This window comes from Cetorhinus maximus, chromosome 3, assembly GCF_964194155.1.
Source record: "Cetorhinus maximus chromosome 3, sCetMax3.hap1.1, whole genome shotgun sequence".
NCBI classification, from domain to species: Eukaryota; Metazoa; Chordata; class Chondrichthyes; order Lamniformes; family Cetorhinidae; genus Cetorhinus; species Cetorhinus maximus.
In genome coordinates, this window is record NC_135881.1 from 125130573 (window position 1) to 125155712 (window position 25140).

At 39.9% G+C, this 25140-nt stretch overlaps 1 protein-coding gene across 4 annotated transcripts in view; it reads right to left on the reverse strand.

Annotated features, from left to right (window-relative positions):
• Positions 1 to 25140, reverse strand: part of pex1 (peroxisomal biogenesis factor 1) — an 88663-nt gene that overhangs the window by 56179 nt on the left and 7344 nt on the right. For 3 of the 4 annotated variants that reach the window (XM_078538913.1, XM_078538912.1, XM_078538915.1), the window contains exons 2-11: positions 24766 to 24912; positions 23225 to 23308; positions 22654 to 22768; positions 15332 to 16089; positions 14007 to 14126; positions 12333 to 12456; positions 11669 to 11778; positions 8650 to 8744; positions 4345 to 4477; positions 1998 to 2094 (exon numbers count right to left, since the gene is read on the reverse strand). In XM_078538913.1, coding sequence (XP_078395039.1) covers positions 1998 to 2094; positions 4345 to 4477; positions 8650 to 8744; positions 11669 to 11778; positions 12333 to 12456; positions 14007 to 14126; positions 15332 to 16089; positions 22654 to 22768; positions 23225 to 23308; positions 24766 to 24912 — 1783 coding nt within the window. The remainder of the gene's footprint in view (positions 1 to 1997; positions 2095 to 4344; positions 4478 to 8649; positions 8745 to 11668; positions 11779 to 12332; positions 12457 to 14006; positions 14127 to 15331; positions 16090 to 22653; positions 22769 to 23224; positions 23309 to 24765; positions 24913 to 25140) is intronic. The other variant, XM_078538914.1, reaches the window with a different exon arrangement.

The following is a 25140-nucleotide window of genomic DNA, read 5'->3' on the forward strand; positions in this document are numbered from 1 at the left end:
AGGATGAGTAGAGGACCAAGAATCGATTCTTGGGGAACTCCAGTTGTAATAGCGCAGGGGCAGGAACAGAAACCACGGTGGAGATGTTCTGGATTGGTAAGAATCATGAGGTCTTAGCATCTAACTTAACGCAATAAATTGTTAATTGAATCAATTAATTGCTAATATTTAATATTAATTTATCATAGCTGAGGTGGGACATTGTGTATGGTTGTATGGTCTCAGTTTCTCTGAATCTATTCTATGCCCCAGTGCTCTGGTGAGATTCTGGTACTCGGGGCCCATTTATTCCACTGTTCTGTAATTGATGCAATTTCAGTTCCACAGCACACAGCAGGCTGTTGAGAGATTGAAGATGATGATTCTAACAGTAAAGATTTGGAGAAAATTCAGAACAATAATTCCAAGACTAATCCTTAAAATTTTGACATAACTCTCTGAACTATTTTCTCCACAATGGAGCATAAACTCCACTGTCCTTCTTCCCCTGTTAAAGAGTAAATCCTCATCTGCCACTGAGTTGGAGCATGTCAAAGATGTTGGTTAAACCATATTCAGAATACTGCATCCACTTTCGATCCCCTAATATGATGGATAATATAAAGACTTGAGAAATTTCACAGGAGAGAGAATTGGGATGATTTCCATATTTTGATATGCAGATGAGCTTAAAAAGCTAGGCATATTCATTCAGAGAAGCACAGAAGTCAAGGTTATTTGGTAGAGGTATATAAAATATTTAAAGGGCTAGATTGTGTTTCTATTGATTGTTTGGGGGAGACCAGGGATCATGCGTATAAGTTAAGCACATCTAGGGCTGGATTAGATGTTAGATAGTTCTTCTTTCCCATGAGGATAGCAGACCTGTGGAATAAGTTGCTTGTGCAGCAGAAACTCCAAAAGTGAACTAGACCAGTTCCTGCCTGGAGCAGAGGGTCATTCCAACACCAGCCCTCCCAGCCTGAATCCAGTTATTCAACTGTCTTCAAATATATTTGACTTTACAACAACAACAATATGCATTTGCTTAGTGTCTTTAATGTAATAAAAGATCCAAAAGTCTGTCACACAAGTGTTGGCAAACAAAATTTGAAACCAAGCCACATGGTGGATATTACCACAGATGACCAAAAGTTTGGTCGAAAAGAAAGGAGTTTGAAATTTGATGCCTACCTGGAAATCCTACCACTGGAGACAAAAGTGGGAGGTGACCCCACTTCAGAGTGCAAACTTGGGCAGCATATTGCTGCCATCCAAATATGGACGGAGGCCTGCTCCCCAAGAGCTAATGGCCCAATCAGAGGACCAACAGCTCAGCAGTACTACCGCTAGTGGTGGCCATCGCTGAGGCTGCTGTTCCAGGATGAGGGCAGCTCAATGCTGAGGCAGCCTTGAAGAGCTGGTCAGTGTTTGGGGGAAGCCCAGGCCTGACAGCTAGACCCCTGACCATCAGTGAGCTGGTTTTGGGGGGGGCGGGGAGAGAGGCGAATAGTAGTGGTGCCGGGGTCCCTCGTGCAACTGAACACATGTCCAGCTGTGAGGGTTTAAGAAAGGGCGTCAACAGGACCAGCAAAGTCCAAAATGCCAGGTCGGGCACCTTGCCAATGTTGCAAGCTATCAGATGTCACAATCTGCCCATTTTGGATTATTTTGGTGCATGAACGGGATACCAATGCTCCCACCTTTCAAAACATGGCCAGAAATGGTTGGAAGTAGACCGCCCCTGCTATTTATTTTTGTCACCCAGCTGCTGTTATGCCAAAGCCAGAGGTGATACGGAGCCAAATTTTGAGGCCCCAATTTTTAAAAAGTGAAATGTCTTCAAGGCTAGCGTTTAAGACCATTATTTTCCAATTTCAATCAGAAATATTTTGAAGCACACTTTGTATCTTTAGAAGAGCCTACTAAGATTACTTTTTTCTATTGAACATGCAAACATTTAATCATTCGTTGCTATTAGTCTCATTATGGGCACTGTAATTGTAAGTTATTCTTACCTCGCAAGGTTTTACAGTCAATAATTTCCACATGTGCTTCCAGTTTATCTGATGCCTCTCTGCAAATGGCCTTTGCTAAAGTAGTTTTCCCACTGCCCTATAAAAGTTAAATTTCCAATACCATATATTAACTTTTATAAATGACAGAGATTATGAACACATTTCTTTTTCCAAGATGCTTAATTACTTATTAACAACAAAAATGCATAAACATCCACTTCATGTACATTTTCTTTGAAGATACTTTATTCTGTTTGACTGTTCATCAAAGAGATTCCCCAATCCTTAGCAAGCAAATGAACCATGCAGATCAGGAAGGCCTTAGGCCTAATGAAGGTGAAACATAAGATTTGTTTGTAATAGCGTTAATGGTCATAGGACTCCAACTCCCAATATTCAGGTTTTGCACAGCCAGTGAAGGAAAAGAAAATTGCTACCTTCATTTAGTTTGCATTCAGCCTGCCTGCCTTGAAGACCTAGGTAAGATTTTTTTTTTCATTTGCCCTATTTAGCCTTTTCGAGAATCCCTATAGGCTATTTACTGTGCTTTTTCAGCCATGAAGTAGCAAGACAGCAAGTTCCATAAACAAAATCTATAAAGAGTGTAGGGTAAGGATGGAGAGGAATGATTGGAGGCAGGGGTGCAAGGGATGAAAAGGGTAAACAGAGAATACAAAACATTAGATTACAACAGTAAACTAGAAATCGCCTCTACAGAGTCCCTGAAAAAGATCAACAATTACAGTCTAAATAATCAATGAAGCTACAGCCTACAAGTGTGCAACTGCTGCCTATGTGGCTGTCCTATTGACTAACCCTAGGGAAGGTTCTAGAATCAGCTTAATTTGAAAATTATGGATGAGTTTAGTTGTTAGAAACATTCCATTTGGGAACTCATGGGGCAAGAAATATACTGCTACAGAATTTTAAAGCCTGCAGCCACTTAAAGAACTAGGTATTATCACTGAACTGGTCTTTTGAGAGCAGTATGAAAAATCTTTGTAGATTTCTTCTTGCTTGAGACCGTTGCTGTGTCATCATAGGTCTGTAAGTTTTCAAAGGCAACAATACAAGTAAAGAGAGAGGAAGGCTCTGGTTGGGACTGAATTAAAAACAACCAGAAAAAAAGTGCTGAACCGCAGGGAAGGTGGTGGCGAAGGCAGTCAGCTTCGGCAGCACAACTCCATGCCTGATTCACTCAGCTTAATAATTTTACAAATTCAGAAGAGACTGTCTAAGGAATGCACTACATTAAGCATGCCAGCTACTTACCTCCATCTTTTCCTCATTGCCTAACAAGAGATTACCATTAACCTCAGGTCTGGGGCAGGCAGAGGGGAGGTGGGGAGGAAAAAAACGAAGGGGGGGGTGCGGGCGAGCGAGGGAGAGGGTAGGCGAAGGTGAGAATGAGAGAGGAGAGAGAGAGGAGAGAAAGAGAGAGAGAGAGAGAGCAAATGCAGAGAAAGAAAGAGAAGGAAAAAAAAGAATGCCCACCAGAACTCCCCATCTCCCGGCTGGAAATTGTTCCCTCCTCCACACCTCTATCATTCACTGACCAGAACTTCCTACCCTCCTGATTTTCAACCTCATTGCCCCCTTGTCCCCATTCCCCACATCCAACCTGATCTTTCTTCTGCTCCCTTCCTGCTAATCACCGTTCAAGCCTTGCTCTCTGCTGACTGATTTGTGATGTTATCCTTGCAAAAATGGGAGCTTGCCCTCAACCTCCCAGTGAGCATTAAGAAATTGCAGAATTTTTGACCCAAATACAAGGGAGTTTCACTGCAGGCTTTTAGGGTATTATTCCATGTTGTAAGGGCACTGTTAATTAGGTGATTTATGGTCCTAACAAGATGCTTAACCTTGGAGGTTCAGATAGGAAATAATTGATTCTCTTGGATGTTGTAAATTGAGGTTTTTTAAGTTTTATTTAATTTCCTCTTGGTTTTCCTTTGCTCTCTCTCAACCCAATCTTTCTTTCCCTAACTTTATTTTTCCTTCTGTATCTAATTTAACTCTAATTCATCTTATTTTCTTCTGTTGTTCCCTCTATATCTTTCTATATCCTTAATTTCATGGGTATAATGGGTATAGCTCTGTAACCAAACATTCATGAGATCCCAGATGCCACAACTTTGGGGTACTAATATCAATTCACATTTCCAGCAATTTGAGGCGCAAAGTTAATATCATATGAAAGATGAGGAAAAGGAAAATTTAATTCAGAACTATCACTGGCCAGCAAATTCTGGGCCATTGTATTTAAAAGCTGTCAAATACTAAAACAAAATGTTGTGTGGCAGTTTCTCAATAGGAATTCTGTAGCAAAAGTTTGTAGGCCAGTTACCTTTACTCCTGTAAGCAGTACTCCTCCACTTCGGAGGCCCTGTGCAACTGAAGCAATTTCCCATGAAAGCGGGTGGCCTAATAGGCTGAGAGAGATGTGCTCAAAAGTTGACACGGCAAGCTCACGAACCCCTCTGCAATACATTATATTTCAATATATCATAATGCACTTACATAACTAGGTTATGAAAAGAAAAAAAATCACCTACTGCAAATATCCATACATAAAAAACCAATAAGTATATTAATGACCAAGTTGATAAATTCTCTCCACATAAAATGTATTCTTTACTGACATTGAAAAAAAATTAATACATCTTTTCAATGCAAGCAACACAGATTCACTGGTGCACATGCACTGGAGTGCAGCACATCTGATGAAAAACCTGGAGCTGGCCTCCCTCAACCAGATCCTTGCAGCCAGTTATTCCACAGCTTGAGGTAAAAAAACATTATCTCCCTCAGCTGAAATGTTCAAGTCAAGCATGGCAACTTGACTTTCCATACTGCAAATGAACAATGAAGTAAAACAAATAGGTTTCCCAGGGGACGAGAAAAGAAAACTCTTCAATGTTAGGCTAGAAGATAATGTTCAAAATATAAACGAGCCTGAGTATATCTTTTATAGTGTGTTTCTTTCAGGGCAGATAAATTTTAAAAATCACATAATTGAGATGATATAAGCAAAACATGACTAAGCTGTGCTTGCTTGTCAACGAAAGCACTTTCAATATATTGGGTATTTAAAAGTAAATAAAACTGGCTTGCAATGCTGTAGGGGAGTGGAATCGTTGCTTAATTATCCTGTTAGTGCAGCTTATCTCTGGAAAAAACAGCACCTTTTCCAATTAGCCACTGTATTTTAACAATTGATACAAGTCTAATGAAATATCCTCATTGTAATGTGGTCAGCAAACTGCCAGCATGACACGTGCTCCCAAATCAGAGTTCACTAATTTGGAACAGGGAAATAACGTGCAATGGGTAGGCATTAGCTGCTTAATTGGTGCTAAGATTGAAAAATAAATCTTTGGGGCAACCGGCAAAATATTTGCAGAGCCTACAGCAGTAACTATTTTCAATTTAAAAGCTTTTATGATGCAAAACTCACAGGTGGACTACCATAAATCTTTCCCTCAAAACTCCATGTGGCTGCCCAACTGCAGCTCAGAATGTGTGCAGCTGGAAATGGCCATCTCCTGACTTACACTGCCTATTATTGGAGGGCAAGAGCAAGAAATGGCAGTCTTCAGGCAGACAGAGATAAAAATGATGTCAAGAGTCTTAATGGCACCAGGAGGGCTAACTGCATCTTTTGATCTCAATTTTTACAAACATATATGAGCTCCTGCCTGCTTCTAACAGGAGCTCCAACCACTAGAATGGAAGTCTACTCGAAAACTGAGATGGACGGCTTGTTCAGCATTTAAAATAGTTGTTTAATTTCAGAACTGCTAGCTCCTGTTTTCAGACACATGAAATTCGACACATTTGTATTATCTGCTATCGTGCTGTTGTGTGCCCCCTTTAAGGATAGAAAGATCACAGATTTGCATTCTTGAAATCAATTGCATGCTGATAAAAGATGGCAAAAAAGAGATTTGACTGAATTTATAAAAAGATATGATTGATAATGTCAACTGGAAACGGCTGTACAAAGATTCAGACTGCTGGGCTAGTTTCTCCAGATTGCAAAGAGCAATGTGGTTTAGTTGCACTGGAGGGCTATCCTGGAATCTTGGAACAGGATGGTGGGTTTGAAAGGAACTGACGGATACTGTGGTCTGGAAGTACTGCACTTTGGGCCTTGGAGCAGCAGATGGTTCCAGGGTCTGGGATTTTTATGATGCTAGTGTGGAAGTGGTAAGGAAGATGATTTTGTGGTGTGGAAATGTTAGGAAAAGAGTGCAGTGTCTGGGAGCACTAGTCTTAGAGCAATAGAAAGTGGTCTGGTATGGAAGCAGCAGACAGGGACTGGGATTTTCTTGCCCTGTCATGGCAGAAGATTCAGCAGCCCAGCCAAAAGTCCACTGACTTTCAGTGGGACCGGACAATCCCAGCAGTGGGTGGGGGTGGAAAATCCTGCCCAGAGTCTTGGGCTTTAAATCACTGGGGAAGGTGGTTCATGCATGCAAAAATACCAAGACCATTAGAAAGGGCGATGATTGCGTGGAAAGAGATATTAGTTTGAGGGGTTTTTGACCTGGAGTTATTGAGGGAGGACCAGAGATGTGGCAATACTTGAGGCATCTGGGTTCTGGTAGTAATTTGGAGAGAGAAAAAGCAGGGGAAAATACAGACTGTATTCTTTCTGGAGTTTCCCAACCCCACCCCTTAAGTTTTAACATATGTTTTCTTGCCACTAAGAAGAAATCATGGCTGAGTTCAAAGTTAGTGCAAGTATTCTTATTATAGTGCACACTGTATGTCTGTCCCTGAGTATATGCACAAAATGCAGCTAAAACCAAAACACAGCTTAGTGCCAAAATACAAGTGTCTTGCCCTGGAAAGAGTGCTGTGACCTGGGAACTGGCTTGTAGTTTAAAGAAGTGGATCTCCCCTTCTCAAGGTCAACTATGGATGGGCAATAAATGCTGGCCCAGCCAACGAAGCCCACATCCCATGAATGAATAAAAAAAAAATCTCCCTTTTCGAATGGGTTAATCACAGACACCCACCCTCCCCCAACCATCTAAATTATAAAAAAAATCTCCTTTTACATTTCTGAATGTAAAATTCATCATTATTCTGTTAAAGAGACTTACATGAAGCTTTGCCAGGGCTGTCCAATATAGCGAATATTCATGTGATTAATGATGTGGAAACTTCTATCCTCTGTTCAGTTGAAAGGTAAACCGAAAGGTTCAGCAACATGCTCAATGGATCCTGCTAGGAACATGGCTACTCCATCACCCAACCCATCTGTTGTTTACTGCCCTACCTGCACCAGAATATGCTGAAACGCTGCTTGACCTGCAGCATTCCTGCCACCGGGACACCGCCAGTAACAGATCCCAATGCATCATTTCATGGATCCCTGGGAACTCTCTCTGGTCCCCAGTGTTCCACCAACCCCAGCTTCAGAACCACTGCTTTAAAGCACTGACTAGGTTTTTACTATTGGAGCAAGTATGCTGCAGGTGGGGTTGTAGTGGATGTAGGGTTGTAAAAACAGAAAGTTACTTGGTGGTGGTGGGGAAGATGGTGTTAGATGCAGAAGGAATTGCTAAGTAAGATCTTTAGTCTGAAGATATGTGTCATCTACCTTAGTTTTTATTAAACTTCAAAATGAATCTTCTATAAGTGTGGTTATGATAAACATAGAACTGGAAACGTATTAGGAATGTTCTATTTATATGAAATACAGGAGACTTCTCTTTAAAAAAAATTAAGGGTCAACATGGAAGACAAATTCTACAACTTAATGCCAGAGCAGTGAACAAATCTGGATATTCATATGCAGGTGAATGGGTACTGAAAATTCAACAGTTGGTATCAACACAAAAGATTCCTTTTATTTCCAAGAACCACTGATCTAAGACTCCATAGTACAGGTACATTATCCAAAATCTGGCTATCCACAAACCGAAATTGTCCAAAAAGAGACATTTTCCTCTTGGGAGATCTGGCCATCGCTCCCAGAATAGAGCAAGTCTGAGAATATAGAGGCAATTCTCAGGCTCAGCTCAGAGGTCAGAATCAGCAAAGAGTTGTGCACACACAGGACCAGAGTCCATTGCAGTGCTTTAAGATCTGCCTCCCCCCAGCCGTCCCCATTCTCCAGAGACAAAGCTGCCCAGCAAGATAAAATCAGAGGCTCTTTCCACAAGGGTCTGCAGCCCTGGGGAACTCACAATTAGAGTCAGAGCGATGGAGCTGCAATACATATCCTGTGCACTGTTTTCCATTATAAAAGAGTGTTAGTCAACTCATTCGGTAATGTTTGTAAATAACCCTGCTGCGAATGGAGCTGGGTCCATTCATTCCGTCCAATCAAAACTGGGATCTACCTGTATTCATTTTCACTAAATCCCAGTGAATGGATCACATGAAGGGGGTGCAAGATTCTACTGAGCAGCAGTGAGCCTCTGGCAATGCTGCTTTATGAATTCCAGATCAGGTCTCAGTCCTGCACTCACTTGAATAAAGTTATGTGACAACCGTAAACATGTGTCTGCCTCTCCAATCCAATGGCAGATAATCTGAAATCTGGCACAGACTGGTCCTGAGGGTGCCGGACTTCAGACATCAGGCCTGCAGTTTTATATATGCAAAATTATTTTATAAATCAGAATCATTTCCTTACCCCAAACAGTTCAATTTGTAATATGGCAGAATCTGGTCAATATCATCCACAGTCTTTACCACATTGGAGTCTACAGTTGCAGGATGCATAACCACCTTTGCAGAAAGCAGCACAGCAGTTAGTCATGTTACTGAATTATAAAAAAGGCAAGATACAATTTAAGTATGACAATAAATTACATGCATCCAAAGTGATAAAACATTTTTATGTCTTCATTAATTAGTAGAATAAATGTGATAATTAATATTTAGAAATGAACCAGGTAATTCCAACTATCAAATAATTTGGCAAGATAATATTAATTAAGTGAATGTCACAGTAAAGCATCAAGAGAATAATGCTCCCCATCATTCAGAGAACAATGAGGAATAACTTGCCTTTTTATAGCATATTTAATGTATTTAATTAAAGAGATATTAGGGAAGGAGATCAAAAGCATGGTCAAAGAGGAAGGCTTTAAAGAGCTTTTTAAAGATGGGGAAACACTCAAACAATCTTCACAAGCAGCCATCAGACATAAAATTAACAATAAGGCAGAGTTTTAAATTAATACCTTGTTCATGCAGAATACTATTGTAGATCACAATATATAAGTCAACTTTTGAAACCTTCCAAAAATTGAGGTTGACTTAAATGAAGAGCATAAAATGTGAAGTGCCGGTGTGGATGGTCACCATTTTGAAAAATGAAAAAATCATAACACTGGTAATTCATATTAAATTAATGTGGCACGGTTTATTGAATGAATTAATTGTACACAGATACATTTAACCATAATCAATGTGTTTTAAAACCGTCAAATTCATTGTCTTTGGCACTCAACGCAAAGAGTTCATTGAATTCATTAAGTCACATTAGCTATGGTATCATTGTAAGGATCCCTGTCTAGAGCAGACATGGTCCTTTCAGTTTCAGAATCATCCCTGCAGAACAAAAAAATCATCTGCCTCTCCATCCAGTGAATTGGAAAATCTGCAATTTTTGAACGATCTGATGACACTTGGTGCACTAATAGCATTCCATAATTTGATATGAAAACGCACACAACTGTTTTGGAACCTTTCCACCCCACAGTATGGCTGCTGGGCACATCGAAACTCAAGGGCGTTACATCCATGTTGCCGATGTGATTGTATGGTTCCTAGGGCAGAAATTTGCCCCCATTGGGGTCGTTGTCCGGGGGCAGGTGCAAACCTGATCGGGGCCACGCAGCCATTTTACATGAGTGGGCCAATTAAGGCCCGGCAAGCGTGATGGGCGCCAGGAAGCGCTGAGTGCTCCCTGTGCGGGCGGGGGGGGGGGGGGGGGGGGGGGGATTCCCTGAGTCGGGGCCTGCGCTCTTTCGCGCATGCGTGCGAAAAAACACAGAAATCTCCCTGAGGCGCAGAGCTGCCTCAGGGAGATTAAGTTCAGAATGAAAGTTGTTATTAAAGACAGAGAAAAATTATTTAGACATGTCTCCTCATGTGACAGCGTCACATGAGCTGGGTCATGTTTATCAAATGTTTGAAATTTTTAAATTTAATTAATAAACCCTTCATGAAACCTCATCCCGCCCATGGATGAGGTTTCATGAAAAATGTGAAGGCCGCCTGGGCTCTTCGCCTGCCAGCTAACCTTAAGGTTGGACGGGCAGCATTCCTAACTACTTTAATTGCTTTCTTAATGGCCTTAATAGGACTTTGACAGTTCAGCGGGCACGCAGCCGAGTCGACTGCATGCCCGCCAAACTAAAAATCTAAACGACCCACTGTGACATCGGGACGCCCATCCGATGTTACCGTGCATAATTTTACGCGCTGGCGAACGGGCCCCGCCCCCGCTCGCCGACCCGAAAATTCTTCCCCTAGTGTTTTTTGTAACTGTCTCATGACGAATCGCTGGAAACTGGTAATTTTGGCATCAAGGTCTTTTAGTAGTCTCTGAGCAATCTTGGTCTTCTGCCACAACACTATACCGTTGCATTCCACAAAGCAGCTACACCAGCTAGCTATTGGTCTGAAACCTGTGCTGGGCTCAGGTTTTGATTTGGCCCACTTAAATGCATATATATATATATATACACACATTGTATTTCTGGTGACAATGTAACCATTCCGATACATATTTCTCAATATCAAGTTAGTGGCTGGTTCCTGTTCTGATGGCACATTTGATCTTGGGCATCTTTTTCAGGGCGGGTTCCTTCTTCTTCCATTTTTGCACCAGTTTTTCAACCATACCAAATTACCTCGCTGCAGCAGTTTTTTGGCGAGTTAGCAAATGTTACAACTCTTAGCTTCAAAGCAGTTTCGTTTTGCTGGAAGACCTATTTCTGTTCACCACTTGCCATTCCATGTGCAGTCTGCTCTGTGTGGGCATATCTTAAACTCTTGTGCATCAGCTTCGCAACACAGTCCGCATTGCCTGCTTGATTTCATGTGCCGATTTACAGTATAAGGTAAGTAAATTATACATTTCTGGGGAAAAAAATTGAGGCCAACTGCTAATACGAGCATAGCATTTGATAGCTCAAAAGGTGGGGGGGCAACTTCTGCATCGAATTTGTGCAAAAGCGTGATTTTTGGTTCCAAAAAATGGGGTCGTCTTATATGCCGAATCGACCTGTGCGCCATGATCTTTGGTGGTACCATATTTTCATCTATTAGGGGACAGATTATTAGCGGAGCTGTCTCATTTATATTAGTATACAGGGAAATATTAACACATTTTATTCTTTTCTAAAAAAAAGCACAATTGCCTCCGTACATGTGTGCACAAAATAGCAGCCAGTATGAGAAGAAGCTGGTAAATGAAAAGAAAGTGGTAGAAAAGTATCTTTGCATGTAAGTCAATAATAGCAACACTGGATCTGCATCCATCCCACACCACACCAACATAAGTACTACTCAGTAGGTGGGGTTGATTAACATTCAGTGCAATATGTAATAACATTAGGTTCTACCAACAAAAAAGTGACTGTAGCACTGTAAAAGAATAATTAGCGATGATCAATAATTTGAGGTTACAGTATATTTACCTCTATAGATATTTCTTTAACCAAATAGGGATACAATAAAAAACATACGTTCCCTTCAATTTTTGACTTTGCTACAAGTTGTTCTACAAACAGCATAAACTCGATCTCTCCTGCAACACAAAATAATTGTTTTAGTATCCACTAAATACTATTTTTAGTTTTAACACCAAACAAAAAAAATCATATTTCTAAAAAGTAACAATAACTGAGTCATCAGCTTGACCCCAAAAAGACCCTGCTTAACTCCCACTTCAAAAAGGATGGTTAGAAAAATTTGAATCTAAAACAAGACTAAACAATTTGTAGAAATAACCAATAAATTATTTCAATAGTCTGTGCTAAAGATTAGCTGGTTGTCTTGAACTCTGAAGTAATTGTTTTGCAGCATACCCAATACATAAATAATCACGTGAATCCTGGGACGTTATGTTCAGTAGTAATAACAACTGCAATAACTTCAGGTCAGTCATTTAACTCTATCAATAGCATTTAGCATCATAAAAGAGAAACTCTTAAACACATTGTTTTTCATTGTTAAGAATAACATATCTTCCTACAAGTCAATTACTACTAGAAGAATGCAAGATTAATGTATTTAGTACATAAGTAATTTGCAAACACACCAAAACCACAAATTGATGCAGTGCCATTATTCATCACTTACGTTCAGCGATTGGTATTTGTACAAGGTTTGATAATGTTGCAAAATATGGCAATTCCTCAGAGCTCACAACATTAAGCCAGGAAAGAAAGGAGGATTTAATATCATCTTCTTTAATATCCTGGGGCTGAACAAGAGGAAAAAATTTTTAATCCACTGCTTTCTAAAGAGTATATTTGAATGCTTAAAAAGTTAAATAATTTAATTTTAATTTGTATGATTTATTGAATATACTTTCTACTTAAAATAAGTTAACTACTGACTTCAGACATGCTGCAATTTAAGGCTAAAGCTCGACAATTGTCTCTCCCTTGAGTGTTTATCTGAATTATGTTCCAATATGCATCCATCCTTATAAAATAAGATTTTTTTCCCCCAATCTGATTCAACATTTTTCCTCTAAGCTTAAGATTACTCACTGCAATACCTCTTCACATAGACTTAACTTACGGTCAATTCCCACCGTATGTGCAATGTTTTCACAATTGCCAGGAGTGTTACCATATAACATTTTGGGCAACTTACAAAATAGATCAAAACAGTGCAAAATAACGCAGGCTTAGTTGAACACCCCATCCCCCAAAAAAATCACAAATTCACAATTCAGAGTAATGTGACAAAACGAGATAAGAATAGCTTAATTTGGTCTTGTATGTAGACCTATCAGCAATTGAGACTCAGGTTATAATTGTGGCTTTGCAGCACAGTGATAATATGCAAGAAATGCATGTAATTTTCTTTTCAAAAAGTCACTTCTAGGTAATTGTTCTATAAATTCCTCATAGTGAGTAAAGGTATTCAATGTTCCTAGGACCGGCCCAAAAATAGAAACAGCAGGTACTGGGGAATATGTCCTCTTCTTTTCCTCTCACTTATAGAATGAAGTGGATAGAAGAAGCAGATATCATTTTTAAAAAATGGGTAGTAAAGTATTTACTTTTTTTTTGCTACATGACAACAAGGGAGAATTTAACCACCTCCCCTTGACATTCAATGGCATTAGCTTAATTGAACCCCCCATTATCAACATCTTGCACGTTACCATTGACCAGAAACTGAACTGGACCAGCCATATAAATACTGTGGCTACAAGAGCAGGTCAGAGGCTATGAATCCTGCAGCAAGTAACTCATTTCCTGATTCTCCAAAGCCTGTCCACCATCTACAAGGCACAAATCACAAATGTAATGGAGTACTCTCCATTTGCCTGGAAGAGTGCAGCTCCAACAACACTCAGGAAGCTCAGCACCATCCAGGACAAAGCAGCAGGCTTAATTGGCACCCTACCCACCAACTTAAACATGCACTCCCTCCGCCACTGATGCAAAGTGGCAGCAATGTGTGCCATCTCCAAGATACATTGCAGTAACTCACCAAGGCCACTACGCCAGCACCTTCTAAACCCACGACCACTACCACCTAGAAGGACAAGGGCAGCAGATGCATGGGAACACCTCCAAGCCACACACCATCCTGATTTGGAACTTTACCACCATTCCTTTGCTGTCGCAAAAGCCTTCCTGACAGCACTGTGGGTGTACCTACACCACATGGACTGTAGCGATTCAAGAAGGCGGCTCACCACCATCTTTTCAAGGGCAATTAGGGATGGGCAATAAGTGCTGGTCTTCTCAGAGACACCCAAATCCCGAGAAAGAATAAATCTAAAAAACTCACCAGTGTTTGTAAGGGTTGCAATTGAATTCTGGCCGGAAGGGAAGGATCTAATTTTAACGAATTTATCCTGACTGCAGCAGATACTTCGATGTTCAACTTCTTTCTTAATCTATCTGGAATCTGACAAGAGACTAATAGTGAAACAAACAGCAACATGTTGCAGTATTTCTTTATGGTTAATATTTATTTCTTTTACATAATCTGTAAAATGCTAATATTAAAGGCCGTTAAACAAGTGATGGTTTTCATTCAATTGATTAGATAGTTGCTTTCCATTTCCACTTATATATATTAAACACATAATATAAAAGTGTTTAATGCTCAAGTTCTAAATGTCCTCAAGGGGCTTTCAGAAGCAGAAACCTTATGTAATAAGTATTACACAACCAAATGTATCCATCGAGTATATTTAGAATGATATTATGGGAAAAGAACATAGAAAATGTATTCCATTATCAAATATTCTAATTATGTTTATATAATTTTAAACTGTAAATTTAGCAGTTCAACACTGACTATAATGCTGATTCAAGCACCAGCTGTGAATTACTTTTGAACTCAGTAATTCAGATAGGTTTGTAAGATCACATCCAAAAATCTCATTTTAGGGATGAGAGTGGGGAAAGAGAATATATATTTGCATTTCTGTACAATCTTATGCCAAAACATCTCAAAAGCTTCACATAACAAATAATTATGTTGTCAAATGCAGCACAACTTACTACCAACAATGAAACAAATAACTAGTTGCTTGGTTTCATTGATGGTTCTGAATGTCTAGGGCATCAAAACTCTGCATTCTTCTGCAGGAAGTGTCATAAGGCTATTTAGCAATCTTCTTGTCAACTGAACAGGTGAGTACAAACAAAAGATTGGATGTCTAAAAATGCAGCGCTCTGATTACTGCACTGGAGTGTCAGCCTAAATTATGAATTCAAATGCTGGGATGGGGTTCAATCCCACGACCTATGGTCCAACACTGAACACCGTAAAAGACTACAACACTTATGATATTCATAAGGTTTGTGGACAAGGCTGTCCTGTCCTGTACTTTATAGAAGACTACAAGCCAACAATACAAAAAAAGAAATTAGCCAAAGACTGGTAATTGAGAAACTGAAATACCAACCATATTTAATTACATAAAACCCCTCAATTTTTGTGGTCATAATACATGAAGTAAAGATGTTTATACCATATAATTGTTCTAGAGCTGCTTTATTAGGATCAAGCACTTTGTAGAAGGCCTATTTGATCATTAATAGTAAAACCAGGCACAAACTGATACACACATTGCAACACAATTCTCAACATGCAATACTAACCCAAACTTTTCCACTGTGAAAACCTGCAGACTTAGTACACTTTAAATGTTCACACCCGTGACAGATTATTTTAATGATGCAGGATTCATCTTCTGCTTCACTAACTCCTGTTTTTGTGTCACTTCCAACACGGACAATATTTTTCTTCTCTGTTTGTAGATTTTGCTTGGATATTTCTTTTTGTTGTCTATATGACAAAAGTTTTGTCAGTTTTCCATAAATAATCTGTGTATCACTGTTATCCAGAGTAAGCATATCTTGATGCCAAGGAAAGATATGAACTGTATCAGGCTGCCTTTGATTCCACGGTACTGAGCTGTATATTTCTAAGTTATAAGGGAATCTCTTACACACTCTGAATGTTGAGTCTATTTCAAAGGACATGGAAATAGTGTTTAAAAAAGTGTCTTTGCAAACAGCTTTGGAAGGAAGTTGTTCTGGAACATCTGAGTTTACCAAGAGAAGATTTTTTATCATATGCCATAGATTTGACATGATGCTTCTGTTAAAAAAGTCTTGATTTTCCGTTACATGTTTTTCATTCATTCTGTGTTGATTATGTGGCCCCTTGGAAGGATGCTCAATCCTAGGTTTTTCTAAATTTTCATTATGCATTTTGTTGCTGCCCAAGTTAAGCTCTTTATTTAAAATACTGTTTCCAACAAAAGAATTTCCTTCAATTTGCCGCAGTTTAGGTGACACAATGAGTTCAGTGAAGGGCTCTAACCTTCCATATGCAGCAGCAGGCATTAGGGAACCTAGACCAAGAAAAGAAAGATATATAATTCACATGAAAGAAAAAAAAATGCATTTATATTGCACTGTTATGACGCAAGGCCACCCAAAGGCACTTTACAGCCAATTAAGTTCTTTTGAAGTATAGTTACTGCTGTAATGTTTTAAAAAAAAAACAATTTGTGCACAGCAAAGTCCCACAAACAACAATGTAATAATGACAAGATAATCAGTTATTAGTGGTCTTGGTTAAGGAATAAATATTGACCAGGACACCAGGGAGAACTCCCCTTCTCTTCTTCAAAATAGTGCCATGGGATCTTTTAAATCCACCTGAGGGCGCAGACAGAGCCTCAGGTTAACATCTTATCTGAAAGATGGTACCTCTGACAGTGCAGTATTCCCTCTATAATGAGCTGGAGTATTAGTCTAAATTTTGTGCTCAATTCTCTACAGCGGAATTTGAACTCATAACGTCCTGACTCTGCGGAGGTAGGACTATCCTAGCTTCCACAATACTGAAATGGTCCCTTTAAAATATTATCGGTGCAATAATTCTTTTTTCTCCTTTTCCTCCCTGTAGAAGATGATTGGCCTCCACCTTTAAACAGCCCACAATGAAATAATTGAAATCAGAAGCTCGGTGTGGGAACATAGATGAAGACCCATGTCCCATCGTTTGCAAGCCTGGGGCCTACAGCCACTAATTTTTGCAATTTTATATTTTTGCATTTTATTTCTGCTTTGCTCTTGCTTTTAAGCCTTTGTTGAATATTTAAAGTTATTCAATATTCAAAAACATACTTTGTAGACATTAATTTAAACCTAGATGTGATTGTGCTTTGAATATTGATAAATTATATAATCAGTAATATTATTATATAGATTTGGACTTTTTCCCCAAAGGATTTTTTTTCCTTGCGTGTCATTATCACACAGGTGTTGTTTTGACTGAACATTGTTTTTTCTAGATATGCCACTAAAAAAAGAGATTTTTTCATTGCTTAAAAAGAGGAACTGTTCTTACTGTATTTTGACCCCAATGACCCTTGAACTACATGCCAAGACAAGAGTGGCCTTACATGAGGGTGCAACAGGAGATGGAGTTTGTTTGATGGACTACAACCTGATGGCAGAAGGGAAGACACCATCAAAAGATGTGTTAACAGCTAGGATTGTGAAGTCATCAAAGCCTTGCAGAGCCTGTGAGGAGAAATGATAAGGATTCATGTTTTTCCAGAATCATTGTTTTGAGAAAATGTGAACTAAGTCTCGAAAGGCTGGATGGAGCCAGAAATTTGACTTAAAGAGACACTGCTCCCAGGACTCAGGGCTGCAGTCGGAGTGGATTAGTCAGCCACTGAAGACTACAGGAGGAAGGGACATCAAAGTGACTGGCCTCCTCGACAGACACACACACAGAAGGGAAACAGCAGTTTGATTTTGGAGGCTGTTTGAGTTCAGTTGGTTTTGAAACTGCCAGGAGAGGCTGGAGCAAAGGGGACAGATAGCCAGTCCCAAGCTAAAGAAAAGACCCCAAAATCCAGGGGAGTGGAACAGGATAAAGTCCCAAGAAAACCTTCTAGTCAGAGGAAGGACTGGAATCTGGAAAAGGTCCTGTTAAGGGAAGTTAAGAGTGAGGGGCAGAGAGAAAGGCTTGAAGCTTCAGATTTAAAGAGACAAAAGCTGCAGAGAGCAGATCTAAAGCGAGTACAGCTTGTAAGAGACTAGTAGGTCCAAAGAGACAACTGAAGGTCTGTGACTGGGCATGTGAAGCAATGGTGTACTGTTAACGGCTGGGTCAGTGAGAGAGAGTGCATGAAAGACAGCTTGAATGCATGTGGTCACCCAGGGGGAGGAACAGTCAGGAGGAGAGTTCGAAACCTAGGAGCCGAACCCTTGTGAAAGGCATCTGAGAGAAAGCATCGGTTTCGGAGAAGATTCCAAGGTGAGCTCTTGGAAACTGGAGATTGGAAACCCTCGTGTGAAAGATGGAGTTCGGTGAGACCAGTTGGCTCACGGTGTGACAAGCGTCTGGGGGGTGGGGGCGTAGTTGATGAGAGATCCACAGCATCTGGTTGAGGTGGTATCTGTCACTTAGTTTCAGTGTATGGTTAGTCTGACCACAGGTTGCCATAGGTTTACATGGACTGTGTATTTACTGTGAATATTAAAGTATAAGATAGCTTTTGTAACTTGTGTTATCCCTACAAATCTGTATATATCTTTAAAGGTATAGTTATGGGTGAAGGAGTATTGTAATATAGTTCATCTTTTCTTGTTGAATAAATGTTTTATTCTTTTGTTAAAAGTTCATCAGCTGACTCCTGTGACTCTGTTCAACAGCTACTCTCCACATATCTATACAAAAATAAAAGTAACGTTTCCACCCTGGGATCAGGCTTGTCCAGGGGTAAACTCAGCTGAGGTCATCATGGTATCCTCTGGTTCTTACCACTTCTGCCAATGGGAACAGTTTCTCCCTATCTACTCTGTCCAGAACCTTCATGATCTTGAACACCTCTATTAAATCTCCTCACAACCTTCCCTTCTCTAGGGAGAAGAGTCCTGGTTTCTCTAATAAATGAAGTCTCTCATCCCTGGGACAATTCTTGTAAACCTTTTCTGCACCCACTCTAATGCCTCCACATCCTTCCTAAAGTGTGGCACCCAGAAGTGGACATATTAGAACAAGAACAAAGAACAAAGAAAAGTACAGCACAGGAACAGGCCCTTCGGCCTTCCAAGCCTGCGCCGATCATATTACCCGTCATATTCCCATCCTATTCATGTATTTGTCAAGCTGCCTCTTAAACACCACTATCGTACCTGCTTCCACCACCTCTGGCAGCGAATTCCAGACACTCACTACCCTCTGCGTAAAAAACTTGCCCCGCACATCTCCTCTATAGTTTTCTCCTCTCACCTTAAATCTATGTCCCCTAGTAATTGACTCTTCCACCCTGGGAAAAAGCTTCTGACTATCTACTCTGTCCATGCCACTCATAATTTTGTAAACTTCTATCAAGTCGCCCCTCAATCTCCGTTGTTCTAGTGAGAACAATCCGAGTTTCTCCAACCTCTCCTCATAGCTAATAACCTCCAGACCAGGCAGCATCCTGGTAAACCTCCTCTGCACCCTCTCCAACGCCTCCATATCCTTCTGGTAATGTGGCGACCAGAATTGCACACAATATTCCAAGTGTGGCCTAACCAAGGTTCTATACAGCTGCAGCATGACTTCCCAGCTTTTATACTCAATACCCCTGCCGATGAAGGCAAGCCTGCCATATGCTTTCCTGACTACCTTATCCACCTGTGTTGTCACTTTCAGTGACCTGTGGACCTATACACCCAGATCCCTCTGCCCGTCAATGCACTTAAGGGTTCTGCCATTTACTGTATAATTCCTGCCTGTGGCGACTCCAGTTGTACCCCAGTGATTTATAAAGGTTCACCACAACTTGCTTGCTTTTGTACTTTATACTTTTATTTATAAAGCCCGGGATCCAGAATACATTATTAACCACTTTCTCAACCTGCCTTGCCACCTTCAATGACTTGTCCACATATACCTTCACATCCCTCTGCTGTTGCACCCCTTTTAGAATTGTATCCTTTAGTTTATATTGCCACTTCTTGTTTTTTCTCCCAAAATGTAACACTTCACCCTTCTCTGCATTAAATTTAATCTGCCACATGTCCACCCATTCCAGCAGCCTGTCAATGTCCTCATTGCCCTCCTCACAGATCATAATACTTCCAAGTTTTGTCATTCCCAAAATTTGAAATTGAGCCCTGCACACCCAAGTCTAGGTCATTAATAGAGATCATGAAAAGCAGTGGTCCTAATACAGATTCTTGGGAAACTCCAATACATACCTTCCTCCAGTCCAAAAAGCAACCATTTACCACTACTCCCTCTTTCCTATCAATTTGTATCCATGCTGTCACTGTTCCTTTTAGTCCATAGGCTTTAAATTTGCTATCAAGCCTCTTGTATGGTAATTTATCAAACACCTTTTAGGAGTCCATGTACATCACAACAGAAGCATTACCCTCATCAATCCTCTCCTTTAATTTACCAAAAAACTCAAATCAAGTTAGCTAAATATCATTGACCCGTAACAAATCCATGCTAACTTTCCTTAATCAATCCACATTTCTCCAAGTGATTATTAATTTTATCCTGGATTATCATTTCTAAAAGCTTTCCCACCACCAAGATTAAACTGACTGGCCTGTAATTGTTGATCTTATCTTTACACTCTTTTTTGAACAAGAACATATTTGCAATTCTCCAGTCCTCTGGCAGTATCCCTGTATCTATGGAGGATTGGAAGATTATGGCAATGCCTCTACAATTTCCAGCCTTGCATCCTGCAGTTTCCTCAGATGTATCTGATCTGCTCCTGGTGATTTATCAACTTTTAAGTATAGGCAGCCGTTCTAATACTCCCACTTTACCAATATTTAGCCCATCCAGTGTCTCAACTATCTGCTCTTTCACTATTACATTGGAAGCATCCCCTTCTTTGGCAAAGTTGTAATTTAGTACTTCAGCTATGCCCCCCATTCTGTGCATAAATCTCGTCCTTGGTCCCGAATTGGCCATTTACCACCGTTTTACAATTTATATGCCTATAGAAGACTTATGGTTTCTGTTAGCTGTCAATCACTTCTTATAATCTCTTTGCTTACCTTATTGCATTTTCACTTCCCCTTTGAACTTTCTAGATTGTCTGCTTCTCACTTGTATTATCAACCTGACATGTGTCATATGCATTTTTTTCTGCTTCATCTTACCTTCATCATCTAGGGTGCTTTGACTTTGTTTGTCCTACCTTTCCTCCGTGTGGGAATGTACCTCAACCATACTGAACTATACCCTCTTTCCATTACAATTTTGCCTGCCAATCTCTGATTCCAATTTACCCTGGGCCTGATTTTGTTTTCACACCACTGAAATTGACCCATCTCCAATTAATTATTTCTACTCTGGATTGTTCCTTGTCCTTTTCCATAGCTAACCTAAATCTTATGATACTAAGATCACTGTCTCCTAAATGTTCCGCTAGTGACATTTGATCCACCTGACCAACCTCATTCCCTAGCACCTATCCAGCAATGCCTTCTTCCTCATTGGACCAGAAGCATACTGATCTAGAAAATTCTCCTGAACACACTTAAGAAACTATTTTCCCTCTGTCATTTACACTAGTATTATCCCAGTCTATATTAGGATAATTCCAGTCCCCAATTATAACTATGCTAATTTCCTAGCAAAGGTGCTCCCCTATATCCTTCCCAATAGTTAGTGGCCTATAGAATGCACCCAGCAATTTTTAAACTCTAATTAAATAGATTCTGTTCTTGACCCCTCTAGGACATCCTCTCACTCTAGCACTGTAATATTCTCCTTAGTCAATATTTCCAAACCCCTCCTTTCTTCCTTTCACTATCTTTCCTGAACACCTTGTATCCAGGAATATTTAGTATTCTTTTTTGAGCCAGTTCCCTTATCACAGCATCATATTCCCACTTGGCTATCTGCACTTGCAGTTCACCAACCTTATTTACCACACTTTGTTCACATACATGCACAGTAAACCTAATTTATGCCTTATTGCATTCCCTCTTACTCTGACCCCACTATTTCTTACTCTAGTATTATTTGTCTCTCCCAATTCTTTGAGCACCTTGTTTTTCCTCTCTAATGCTACCTCCTGGATCCCATCCCCCCTGCCAAGTTAGTTTAAACCCTCCCCAAACACTAGCAACCCATCATGCAATGACATTGCTTCCTTGGGAAAGGCAGGTTCAAAGTATTCATTTAGTACCTCAACATGCTCTCTGTCTCCATGCATAAATCTCCTTCTTGATCCCTAATTGGCTCCACTCCTCTATTTACCACCCTTTTACTATGTATATGTCTATAGAAAATTTTGGTTTCCTATCATGTTAGCTGTTAGCCTCTTGTCAAACTATCTTTGCTTCTCTTATTTTTTTTTAATTTCCCCTTTGAACTTTCTATATTCAGTCTGCTACTCACTTGTTCAGGTGCAATCCATCTAGCCTGTACAACTTTCATCTCCCTCAGAACCTGTCCCATTGTCCCAGGAATTTAAAGCCCTCCCTCCTGTACCATCCAGTCACGCATTCATCTGCTCTATCTTCCTATTTCCATACTCACTAGAACGTGGCACCAGGTGTAATGCAGGGATTACTACCTTTGAGGTCCTGCTTGCTAGTCTTTTTCCCCTAGCTTTCCTAGCTGCCTGCAGGACCTTATCCCTCTTCCTATCTATGTCGTTGGTACCAATTTGGATCACGACCTCTGGTTATTCACCCTAACCTTTCAGAGCGCTCTGCAGCCACTCAGTGACATCCTTGACCTTGGCACCACGGAGGCAACATGCTTTCCAAGATTCACGTAGGCAGCCAAATCTCTTGAAATTCAGAGTTTAGCTTTTTATTTATGGGATGGTGGGGTTGGCACTACTGTCACTATACTAGCTTAATAAGGCATATGAATATAAATAATGAAGCAACACCATTTTTCATTGATTTACATTTAACTTACTTACCAACTTCAATATATATCACAGTATGCTTCCCTACCCATATTGGAAATATTCCTCCAGGAAAGACTATTCTGATCTGGTCCATAATATGCCTTTCAAGTGATGTACTATGCAGCTCCTGCAAAAATCACGGAAGAGTAGTCCGGGATTATTATCTGTATGGTATTTGACTGTAAGCAATCATCATAAAAAATTTAAAAAGCAAATATTCCACTTTGTAGCAAATAGTACCAATATGAATAAGTTTAAGTGAACTAAAGAAATAAAAAGAAAATGTTAAACCAGGTGTTTTCATTGTAGCTTCAGTACAGGATAATGCTGGGCTTGTGAAATTTCATACTGCATCCATTTGAACTATGAGAATTACATAGCATTGTGACTAAACATGTGTCCTTCCAATGATTTCCAAATATCTGCAGTTTTAGTAGTCTCAAACTAGGGAAATCCATTGTATATCTCCTATTTAGAATGTGTGGAATAAATCTAAAATGTAGTATCATATACATGTATCTTTATAAACTGCACATTATCGGATTATCTTTTGTAAAAAGCAGTTAAAAAAATAATACAGTACCAATATTTCCCAGTCACTAGGTGAAAGGGGTTCCACCACAGCTTGTTGACATGAGGAGACTTGTGCACAGGGCCTAAGAAATACCTGAATCACAGAAAACAAATTTAAATTAATTGTTTCATCACAAAACTAAAAACACAATGCTTTTACATTATACCAATCAGAGAGAACTTAACAGGATGTTGGACAGCAAACAGAAAACAAAAGAAACAGGGTTAGCAGTTTAAAGACAACTTTTGATAGCAGAAAAGAAAGCAGCAAAGCTAAAGTATGCTTGTATTAGAGATAGTTTAAGTAAGTTATATTTGTATTTGTGGGTGTTAGGAATGAGTTTTAGCTTTTAGTTTAAGTTTAATTTGTGTTCCTGTAACGGTGTGTTAAGGGGGGAACTTGAGTGTTAGTTTCACTTTAAAAGATGCCTGCATCATAATGAAGGGGAGTTAAAACAAACACGAGTCAGAAAAAACTGGGCTGTTGCTGAGCAACAGGAGGCCCACACAGAGACAGGGAAAAACAGAAAAAGTAGTTTTAGTTCAGCTGAAAGGAGTTGCCAGCAGAAGCAGCATAGGAGAGGGGCAGATAGCAAGTCCCAAACTAAAGTTGGAAACAGGAGCAAGAAGTTGGACGGGAGGGAACAGAAGGAAGAAGGTTTCCCCAAAGAACAGAAGACGGGGATCTCGAGAAGACCTTCTAGTCAAAGGGAAAGAACAGGAATCTGGAAGAGGTCCTGTTATGTGAAGAGTGAGGAGCAGAGAAAGGCTCCAAGTTTAAAGGGAGAAAGCTGTAGGGCACATATTTAAAGCATAATAGGCTTGTGAGAAGCCAGAAGATCCAAGAAGACAGCCAAAGGTCTGTAACTCTTTGCTATGGGCATGTGAAGCACATTCAGTGGCACAGCTGAGGATATAAGAGAGGATGCGTGGAAGGAAGCTTGACTGCATGTGGCGATCCAGGGGAGAGGATCACCAGAAGGAGTGTTCGAAACCCTGGAGATGGACCTTTGTGAAAGGCGTCTGAGAGAAAGCGTCATTTGGGAGAAGATTCCAAAGCGAGTTCTTCAAGAGTAGAGATTGGAAACCCTCGTATGAAAGACAGTGAGAGCAGAGGAGGGAGAGAGGGTTGGGATTCCACAGAATTTCACAGCATATTATAGGGCTCCTTTACCAAAAAAAGGTTGAGTTCCGAAGAAGAGTCATTTTGGACTTGAAACATTAACTCTGCTTCTCTTTCCACAAGTGCTATCAGATCTGCTGAAGTTTTCCAGCACTTTCTGTTTTTATTTCAGATCTCCAGCATCCTGCAGTATTTTATTTTTATAAAAGGTTGAAAACTACTGGGTTAGTGTACGAGAAGATCTTAAAAAGCAAGGATTGAAATATTTTCAATAATAATGAGTTAAATCAGAGATTATAATTAGAACCAATAGGTAAAATATTACAAGCAAAGTGGAGGAGATAGATAATCCAAAAAATACTCATCTTTAAGTAAGTGATTACTAAGCAATTAAAAAATGTAAATTGGAAAGTCACTGCCTTACAGACCTGTTCTCCATTTTGGAGCCCAAGTTTTTCTCCCAGTTGCCTATTGATCTCTGCAATGTTTTCTCCTTCAAATCCAGTATGTCTCCGTTCTACCCAACTTAGAAATGCTGACTGCTGAAGACCCCAGGATATTTCAATTGCTTGGCACTAAATGTAATACAAAAAAAAATGTACAGATAATTATAAGCATTGCTTGGATAGAAAACTAAATAGTATGAATACTCAATAGTCTAATCACCATAAAAGAGTTATACAATTGCGCAGCACCAGAATTCCACCAGCTATGCCTTAGAATAAGCCACACACCTTTACACCCATAAAGAATTAAACAACATCAGCGTAGCCATTGTGATGAGATGCCAAAGTCAAGTAATT